The 10,734-nt window shown below is 38.1% G+C and overlaps 1 protein-coding gene across 1 annotated transcript; it reads right to left on the minus strand.

Annotated features, from left to right (window-relative positions):
• Positions 1 to 9,794: 9,794 nt before the first annotated feature.
• LOC138879187 (uncharacterized) lies at positions 9,795 to 10,445 on the minus strand. The gene has a single exon (XM_070158781.1). The coding sequence runs from the start codon at positions 10,443 to 10,445 to the stop codon at positions 9,795 to 9,797; it is 651 nt and encodes a 216-aa protein (XP_070014882.1).
• Between the last annotated feature and the right edge of the window lie 289 nt (positions 10,446 to 10,734).

Consider the following 10,734-nt stretch of genomic DNA (forward strand, 5'->3'; position numbering starts at 1 on the left):
AGTCCTGCTTCCATATTTGCATAACGCTAAGCTCTGCCTTCCATTTGCATGGGACTAAGCCCCGTCCCGCATCTTGCGTGAGGCTAAGCCCTGCCTCTATTTTGCATAAGTCTAAGCACTGCCTTCTCTTTGCATGAGACTAAGCTCTGTCTCCAATCTTGAATGAGTCTAGCCCTTGACTCCATATTTGCATGAGGCTAAGACCTATCTCCATATTTGCTTAAGGCTAAGCTCTGCCTTCCATTTGCATGGGACTAAGCCCTGTCCCGCATCTTTCATGAGGTTAAGCTCTACCTCCATATTTGCTTTCTCTTTGCATGAGACTAAGCTCTGTCTCCAATTTTGCATGAGTCTAATCCTTCGACTCCATATTTGCATGAGTCTAATCCCGGACTCCATATTTGCATAAGGCCAAGCGCCGCCTTCTCTCTACATGAGTCTAATCCCTGACTCCATATTTGCATGAGGTTAATCCTTGCCTCCTCATTTGCATCATGATAATCCTTGCCTCCCCACTTGTACGGGACTAAAAACTATCCCTCTTTGCACCAATGTTGCTCTTTCTACTACTATCTACTTGCTTTTTAATCGGGCTAAGCTCTGCCCTCTATTTTGCAAGACTAAGCCTTGTCTCGTTACATCATATTATTGCATATCATGGGGTGAAACATCACCAATCTTTCCAAGGGCGTCATAGACTAAAGCCCATAGCCTGAAGACACCATGCCATGGCCCGAGGATCTCTCAAATTTGCATATCATTATTCAAAGGCGTCATGGTTCGAAGACACCATTTTCATGACCCGAGAACATCATCTCATGGCCTGCGAATCTCTCATTAAACAATTCATGGCCCAGGACATCATGGTCCAAGGACGTAATCTTTAATCGTCCGAAGAGAACCTTCATTGTCCAAAGGGAATTTGCATCATGTTTAAATTTTCGCAAATATGTTTGTAGCATCTTTTATCTATAGGTAACCAGTAAGCAATCTCTATCCTAGCATGAGCAATCTCGCTCCGGTTCACTCCAACCGTCCCGAGCCCTAACCGATCATCGTAGCTGTTCTTGCAATAATTTCATCAGCATACTCCGCAAGTGGATCCAGAACTACACATGTCCTGATTCCTGTAAAACCAGGGATACGTAGGCAACTCGAAACCGGAGCTTAGCCTATGTCTTTCAAAACATCCCATCCGATCAAAATTGGCCATCATTTCTTTACCCGAAAACTCTTTCATCCTTCATGTGTAAAGAGGGGCAGCTGTTGATACCCAATGTTTCCCTATATATTTTAAATATACATAAAAGCCTTCAAAATAGCATATATATGCATATATAAGCATGTACAAGGCTTTCATTATTTTTCCCACAATTTTAAGTGCTTAAATTGATTTATTTTCTACCTTTTGCTCCATAAAATCCCCAATAATTATTTTCAAAATTATTGTTTTGATAATTCATTTATTGGATTTCTATGTTTATGCCAAATTATGGCTAAGGAAATTTTTATATATTTTTGTAATTATATTTAGTATTTTTAAAGCTAAATTGCATATAATTGCAATGTTAGCCCATTTTAAGATATAATTATATTTTATATGCATAAAATTGGACCCTATATTTTTAAATTGTTAATTATGCATTTTAAATCATTTTTGCACCTTAATTTAATTTTCAAAAATTACCTATTATTTTTTATAAATTAAATAGGGAAAAATTGACTATTTAAATAACAGCCAAAATTGGACCCCTTCCCAGCCCAATATCACACCCAAATCACCCGACCCATACACTATTAACCCTTACCCAAACCCGGAACCCACCTACCCATTTTAATCTTGACCGTTGATCTCCCAGATCAACGGCCCAAATCATTCCCTTCATTTTTTTTAACTCTAATCGACCCCAAACCCTAAGTCATTTTTTCAAAGGCGCCGTCTTCAGATGCTCTCTTATCTCCACACTTCTTTCAAACCTAACCCTAGACTCCTCCACTCGCCTCCTTCTTCGGTCATCTCCGGCGACTATCTCTTAAACCCCAAGCCTCCAATGGTCACTACCTCGCTCATCATCTCTAACGCCCTCAACGGTCCTGGGCCATGTCGATTTGGACCTAGGGTTTCTTATTCTGTTGATCGAAGCTTTTCTGGTGTGATTTTGGGAAAAATCACACCATGTGTGTTACGATTTGTGAAGTTACAACAGGTTCTTTCGATTTCTACTTAGGTTTTTTTTTGAAACCCTAACTCTCTTCTGAATCTCTCAGATATATGTCATTTCATGCTTTAAGTATGTTTCCTTCTATGATTTTCTTGTTCTCGAGCTTTCTTTTGAAAGATCTTCTACTCTAAACCATTTTTACTTTCTTTGGAAAACTAGGGTTTTCTCGGAGTTCTTTCTATACCTGTTTCAACTGATTTCTTTATGATTAAACCTTTTTCCCTTGTTTATCTTGACCGATTTTGTGTTCCTACTGCTTTCTAACTCGAATCTTTTAAAAGCCCTTATTTTTAAAGATTTTTTTTCTTTACTTGTTTCTGTGTGTTAGCATAATTCTCTTTACTCATGTTAGCATGGTTTTCTTTACTTGTTTCTGTGTGTTAGCATGATTCTCTTTACTTACTTCTGTGTGTTAGCATGATTCTCTTTACTTGCTTCTATGTGTTATCATGATTTTCTTTACTTACTTCTGTGTGTTAGCATGATTTTCTTCACTTGTTTCTGTGTGTTAGCATGATTTTCTTCACTTTGGTTCCATGTGTTGGCCTGATTTTCTTTGCCTTGGCTCTGCGTGTTAGCCTGATTTTCTTTGGTCTTGTTAATCTCTCACCATGCTTCGAATATGTTCTGCTGAATCTTTAGCCTACTTATATCACTTCTATACAACTGTGTTTGCTCATCTCTTGTTTCTTTCTGCCTATATAATTGACCTTGTTTGTTTTCTACTTCTGTGCATTCATCTCTATTTATATGTTGAAAATATACAGAATCATTACTCCCCATAATTGGTTATGATTTTCCTTAACTGTTGGTAATTGAACGATTTTCCTTCAAAGCCCTAGAATTCTACTCGTCTGTTTGAATTAACTGATTTCATTACCTTATTTACTATGGTACTTTGTTTTACTTGGTCTTTCCTTAATTGGGTCTTTCTGAATTTGGTCCTAATTGACTACTTTATGCCTACATAACTCTGGCTCCTTTCCTTATTTAATCATGCACTTATTCTTCTTTCCCCCTTATATGGTATTGAATCTTTACGTTTGATCTTAATTCCCTTAACTCAAGGAAGTACTTCCTTGATTCTCTAAGTGATTGATTCTGAGTCCTTAAATTAGTGTACTACTATGATTTTTACCTTATTCCACTATCTACTTTCAGCTATAAATACTCTAAGTCTTTCATAAACAACACAGACTTGGTTTTCAAAAAAACTCCTCTCTTACTAAAATCTCTGCTCTCCCTCTCTTGTGCTATTTGATATTACTAGCCAGTTGCAAGGCAAGACTAATCATCTGTGCTCTTTGGTTCTTTCATTCTGCTTACTTCTATCTTCACTGGTATGTCCTAGTTTTGATTACAGCCACAACAACAACATGTTTCTCTTTTTGTTTCAGTTTCTTTTATTTCTAGCCTTCTTTTACTTGTGATTTTGTTGTGAAGTTTGTAGTTAAGCATACTAGTATGACTCCCCTCCCTTTAAGTTCTTGTATTCCCTTGTGTGATTCAAGCATGCCTGGTCAATTGTTTTCCTTTACCTACTGTGCACTTACCATTTTGTGAATCCTAAATCCCTATTCCTCTCTAAGTGTTTACGTTCCTCATGACTGGTTTGTGACAATGCCAGTGTCAAGCTATATCTGAGCATGTCCGTACCAGTCCTAATACTCCTGCTGGGATCATGTGTCTGCAGTCAAATGTCTGTGTATCGCCAAACCCCTTGACCCCTGTGTGATTACTGAATTCATTTGGATTCTGTGAACTTGCTGTGTGTGGTCCTATCTTGAAGTGTTTTGAACTCTGTTTACTATTCCAACTTCTTTTCAACAATCTCTATTACTTTACTAACTGCTTTCAAACAGACTTTTAAGTCCAGTTCTTAATAAACTGCTTTCAACCTGAATCTTGCACTTTCACTTTACTCTTAGTTAATAAGTTCTGCCCCCTCTAGTATGCGTACTGCCTTGGGATCCTCTTGAGAACCCTCTGAACTCTGGCATACTGAGGCTGGCCTTTCCACACTGCAATGGTTCAATGCTTGGCTACTAAGTCTAGGTGTAAGCATTGCTCGGGGTCCTTGAGACCCTTAGGCAACTTTGATGCACCTAGACTCTAATTTGTCTATGGAAATGAGGCTTGTGAGACCATTGGAGGCTTTGGGAAACTTGGGCCTAATTGCAGGCTCTCTATAGAATAGCTTCTTGGTTTTCTATTTCATTTATGTAATTCATTTATTGGCCTGTAATAATTTGTAAACAAATACTTGGTGTACTTAATAAAAGGGTGGGTAGATGTAAATCTTGTGGGGTAACAATGGTAGAAATCCTGCTCTTAGGATTTATTATCAAATCTACCGCTTCACTCACTAGAAAACATGTCCATAGGGTTTTATTGAATCTAATTGTTTCTACTTAATAGAAAACATGTCCATAGGGTTTTTATTGAATCTGATTGTTTTTGCATACTAGAAAACATATTCATAGGTTTTTATTGAATATGATTGTTTTTTCGCAATAGAGAATCATGCTCATAGGGTTCTACTTTTAATTTCATTTGCATAGTAGAAACATGCCTATAGGGTTCCATTTTCAATTGCATCATAATAGAAATCATGCCTATAAAAGACCTCACTTTTAATGTCATTTGCATCAGATATAAACCATGTTCGTAAACTTTGTCATGTTAGAAACCATGTTTCTAGGTTCCAAGCCATCATGTCTTAAATCAATTCGGGTATAGATACCATGCCTATAAGACATAATTCCGATTCAGCAAGTTTCCCATATACTGCAAATTGACTAAAAACAGCAATACGCCTAGATATCATGTCTATATGGATCTAACTCGCAATTGTGTCTGGTAATTCTAATTAGCCCAATAGATCAACTTCATTTCACATAGTTTGTTTCTTAAAACCAGTTTTAATAAGTGTCGACATTCTCTAAAACGGGTCCTTTCATGATTGCTTTAATCCCAATAGATATCCTGCCTATATGTATTGAAAGGTTCTATTTCGAAAACTTGTCTGTTTTCGCATTAACATAGACACATTACTGCATATAGGCAAGCCTTAGGGCATTTTCAAAACTTGCATTTCTCTAAAGCTGTTTCTATCATCGTGTCTCTGAATTCTAATAAGCTTTTAAAGAAGAGGCCCGAGGCAACTAATAGGTTATGACTTCTGTACCTGAAAGTGGTTTATTTTTGCATAACCACTTAGAAATCTTGCTTTAGGGCATTGATTAATAAAGATCTTACTTGTGTCTGAGTCGTGCTGCCTGAATGTTTGTTTGAGGAGGAATTATGAGCCTTTTAATTGCTCCCATTATGTGAAAGTCCTAGATGCTTTTTGACTGTCGCCTTAGATTTTTTCCTTTAAAACCTTAGGGGTACGTCTAGAACCACCTATAGCTAGAGGTCCTAACTCCCTCCGGGACTATTAAGAAGGGACGGGTAGTAACACGCAATAGGAATCAGTGAACAAACACTCGCTTTGCATGACCAATAAGGGGATGAGAAGGGTAGACATGGGATATGTTGACTATGCGTTAATGTCACGTGTAGCCCCTCATCGAGGAGTGTTTACCGGACATTGCGTGGGGTGATCCTATAGGACAAACAACCTAAGACCCCTCTTTATCAAACCCTCTCTTTAAAATTTTTTAACTTATTCAAACCTTTATCTTACTACTCGAACTATCCAACGTGCTTTACTTGCAACTTATTTGAGTCAACTATTTGCATGGACTAATTTGTAAATATAAGTTCGGCGGGACCCACAGTTGTGGATCAAGAGGGGTGCCTAACACCTTCCCCTCGTGGTTATCTCGAGCCCTTACCCTAATCTCTGGTAATGCAAACAACCCAAGAGTTAATCGCTCTAGGTGCCCTAACGCACTATAATCCGTTAGGTGGCGACTCTTCAAATAACCAATTCCCAAAAGGAAATGAGTTATTACCCCCATGAATGTCGAAACCCGGACCTCTCTCCGCAAGGAGGGAAAAAGGGGGGCGCGACAAACCCGTTTGAATTTCTATCAAAATAGTTGTAACCCTAGACCGGGAATTTATATTTTTCCACGTGTCTTGCAGGTCGTGATTCATCACTTAGTACGGGTTAGGTTTTTGCCTATCATCTAAATTCGTTAGTAAAATTTTAACAATTCAAAAATAAAATTTTCTAATGAGGGTACCTACCCGTGGATACTTCCTTTCCTTAGAAATAGTATCTCTTCAGATAAACATCATTCCAATATGAAGGTAAAATCTTGCCATTCATTGTTTCCAGCTCGTATGCTCATTTTCCTGCGATACCGTGAATCTTATAAGGTCCTTCCCAAGTTGGACTAAACTTTCCCGCATTAGCCGCTTTCGTGGATTGAAAAAACTTCTTGAGTACGAAGTCCCCAATCTTGAAGTATCTTAGACGAGCTTTCCGATTATAGTATCGTTCCATAACATGTTTTTGCGCTGCCATCCTTATTAATGCAGCTTCTCTTCTTTCTTCAAGTAAATCTAGGTTTATTCGCATTTTTTCTTCATTAGATTCCTCAGTTGCTTGTGCATATCTCGTTCTTGGCTCCCCTATCTCGACTGGGATCAAGGCTTCAGCTCCAAATACCAGTGAGAACAGTGTTTCTCCCGCACTTGTTTTTGCTGTTGTGCGGTAAGCCCACAAAACACCAGGTAACACCTCTGGCCAATTGCCTTTGGATTCCTCCAATCTTTTCTTCAAATTGTTAATAATGACTTTATTCGTTGATTCAGCTTGTCCATTGCCCACCGGATGGTAAGGTGTTGAAGTAATTCTTTTAATCTGCTAACTCTAAAATAATTCTGTGATTTGTGCACCTATAAATTGTGAGCCTTTATCACATATGATTTCCTTTGGTACGCCGAATCGGCATATGATATTTCGCCAAATGAAATCTCTGACTTCTTTTTCTCGTACCTGTTTAAAAGCACCTGCTTCCACTTAGTAAAGTAATCAGTGGGTACTAGCAAAAAGCATACCTTGCCTTTTGCTTGTTATAGTGGACCCACGATATCTATTCTCCACTTCATAAAAGGCCACGGTGCAATGACTGGATGTAACAACTCTGCAGGTCTATGCATATTGTTACCGTATCTTTGGCACTTGTCACATTTAGCCACAACATTTTCCTCTTCTTCTTCCATTTTTGGGCCAATAATAGCCTGCTCTAATCATGGTTTCACTAAAGATCTTCCTCCCGCGTGATTTCCACAATGCCCCCCGTGTATTTTTCTCATCACATAATCTGTTTGAGAAGGTCCGAGGCATCTTGCTAAAGGACCACCGAACATTTTACGATAAAGATAGTCTTACTTTAAACAGTACCGAGCAGCTTTTTTGCGAAGCATGTGAGCCTCTTCTTATCTTCAGGAACAATTCCATACTGTAAAAAAAGTGATAATCTCATTCCTCCAATCCCAAGTTAAATTATTGAAATTTACCTCTTTTTTGTCTTGATCAAGTACATAATGGAATAGATGAATTACCAAAGCATTTTCATCATTTGTCACTTTCGCTGCAAATGCAAGATTAGCTAAGGCGTCTGCCTCGACATTTTCTTCTCGTGGTATCTGCACAACTTTCCAGGTTTGGAATTACCTAACTAGATCACGTGCCTTTTCCAAGTACTGCTGCATTCTTGCTTCTCTAGCTGAGTAAGTCTCCAGCATTTGGTTAACTACGAGCTATGAATCGCTCTTGATTACAACTTGTTCTACGCCAATCTCTCGTGCTAGTTCTAAACCTACAATCACAACTTCATACTCTGCCTCATTGTTAGTAACAAGGTGACATTTTACGGCTTGTGGTATGGTTTCACCGTAGGTGGTACCAAAACAATTCCTAGACCTGCCCCTTTTATGTTCGATGAACCATTAGTAAATAAAGTCCAAATTCCTGGATTAGACCCGTTGAATATTTCTAGTTCCTTTTCTGCTTCTGGTTGCATCCTTTGGCTAAAATCGGCCACAAAATCTGCTAATACTTGTGACTTTATTGCAGTTCTAGGTTGATATGTAATGTCATATTCACTCAATTCTATGGCCCACTTGGCTAACCTACCTGATAACTCATGTTTTTGTAGTATATTACGTAGGGGGTAGGCAATTACTATGGAGATATGGTGGCATTGAAAATAAGGTCTTAATTTCCTAGATGCCATAATTAATGCAAGTGCAAGTTTTTCTAGATGAGAATACTGAGTCTCAACATCTAATAATGACTTGCTAACATAATAAATTTAAGACTGTTTACGTTGGTCTTCACGAACCAAAACAGCATTGACCTCTACCTCTAAAACATCAAAGTAGATAAGTAACTTTTCCCCATCTTTTGGTTTTGCGAGCAACGGTGGATTTGACAAGTATACTTTCAAGTTTTTGAGCGCTTGCTGACATTCCTCAAACCATTCGAACTGATCCTGCTTTTTTAGAGCTAAAAAGAACTTAAAATATTTTTATAATGATTTGGAAATAAATCTTCCCAAGGCTGCAATTCTTTCCGTCAGTCTCTGTACTTTTTTTTTACTTGCAAGTATATCATGAATTTCCTCAATAGCTTTAATCTATGGGAGATTTACTTCAATGCCACAGTTAGAAACAAGAAATCCCAAAAACTTACCTGATGAAATGCTAAATGCACATTTCTTGGGATTTAGCTTCATGTTGAATTTACGGAGAATCTGAAATGTATCAAATAGATGCTGAATATGATTCCCTGCTTGTTGGGATTTGACCAGCATATCATCTATGTAGACTTCCATGGTTTTCCCTAAATGTTCTTGGAACATTTTGGTCACCAACCTTTGGTATCTGGCCTCAGCGTTTTTAAGGCCAAATGGCATTACTTTGTAACAGTAAGTCCCCTGTCTGTTATAAATGAAGTTTTTTCCTCATCTAGGGGATCCATTTTGATTTGATTATACCCTGAATATGCATCTAAAAAACTTAACAATTCATGTTCTGCAGTAGCATCAATTAGTTGATTTATATGTGGTAACAGAAAAGAATCTTTAGGACAAGCTTTGTTTAGGTCAGTGTAATCTACACAAACTCGCCATTTACCATTCTTTTTGGTACTACTACAGTATTAGATAACCAATTAGGATACTTTACCTCGCGGATAGACCCAAATTTTAAAAGTTTTTGCACCTCATCTTGAATCACCTGATTTTTGAAAGATCCTTGCTTTCTTTTCTTTTGTTTGATAGGTGGATATGATGGATCTTCATTTAACTTGTGAGTCATTACTTTCGGAGGTATTCCTGTCATATCAGAATGGGACCAGGCAAAACAATCTACGTTAGTTTTCAAAAATTCAATCAACTTACCTTTCATTTCGTGGCTTAGGTTGGCCCCATTGTAGACTTTCCTATCAGGCCATTGTAGGAATAGTTCTACAACCACCTATTCTTCAATCGTCGTTTTGATGTTTTCATTTTCTTCCGATTCTTGGATGGAATCGGGACTCGAGTCTACATATGTCCGCCCGTGTTCAGTTGAGGCTTGTGTTGCAGCATCCTCAACTAAATTCTGTAATTGCTAACATTCTTCGTTTTTTGGGCTTGAATCTGCTACGAAGTTGATGCTCCTAGATGTCTGTTGATCACCACGGATTTGACATATCCCCCATTGTGAAGGGAATTTAATAACTTGATGTAGAGTAGATGGCACAACATCTATTTCGTGAATCCATGGTCTACCAAGAATCATATTATAAGCCATATCCATCTCTACCACCTGAAATTTCGCATCTTTGACAACTCCCTCTGCGAATGTTGTAAGTACTACTTCCCCTTTTGTTACGATGCTTGAATTGTCAAAGCCAGATAAAGTATGCGCCTTGGGTACTAGCTTATCTTCAGCTTGCATCTTGTTTAATAATCTTAGCAAAATGAAGTTCATGGAGCTACCTGGATCAATCAAAACCTGTTTCACGTTAGTGTCATGTACAAGTAGAGATATTACCAATGCATCATTGTGTGGAGTTAGCATGCCGTCTATATCTGCATCATCAAATGTAATACTTTCTTCTTCCAAAACATGTCGGACCCGCTTCCCGTGTGTAACTGTGACCTTTGACACTTTCTTGGCTGTCGTATATGTCACGCTGTTGATTTCTTCTCCCCCGCTTATAATGTTAACGGTCCTTTTTGGAGAAGGAGGTTTAGGGGGCTCTTGCTTGTTCTTCATGTATGCTTGCTTACCTTTTTCACTAAACAATTCAGTAAGATATCCTTGCTTTAATAAATGGTCAACTTCAGCTTGCAGCAATATATAATCTGTCGTTTTGTACCACGATCGTTATGAATCTCGCATCAGAAATCAAAATTTTGCCTATTTGGATTTGATCTCATTTCTTTTGGCCACCGCACTTTATCATCCATGCTTCTTAATACTGTTACTAATTCTGATGTGCTGACATTGAAATTGTAACTACCAAATTTTGCCTTCGATCTTCTATCATCATCTCGCGTCTCTC

Source organism: Nicotiana sylvestris, chromosome 10, assembly GCF_000393655.2.
Source record: "Nicotiana sylvestris chromosome 10, ASM39365v2, whole genome shotgun sequence".
NCBI classification, from domain to species: Eukaryota; Viridiplantae; Streptophyta; class Magnoliopsida; order Solanales; family Solanaceae; genus Nicotiana; species Nicotiana sylvestris.

Excerpts from the sequence above, each read along its gene's own strand:
- LOC138879187 (XM_070158781.1), bottom strand. The coding sequence starts at position 10,445 with ATGAAGAACAAGCAAGAGCCCCCTAAACCTCCTTCTCCAAAAAGGACC.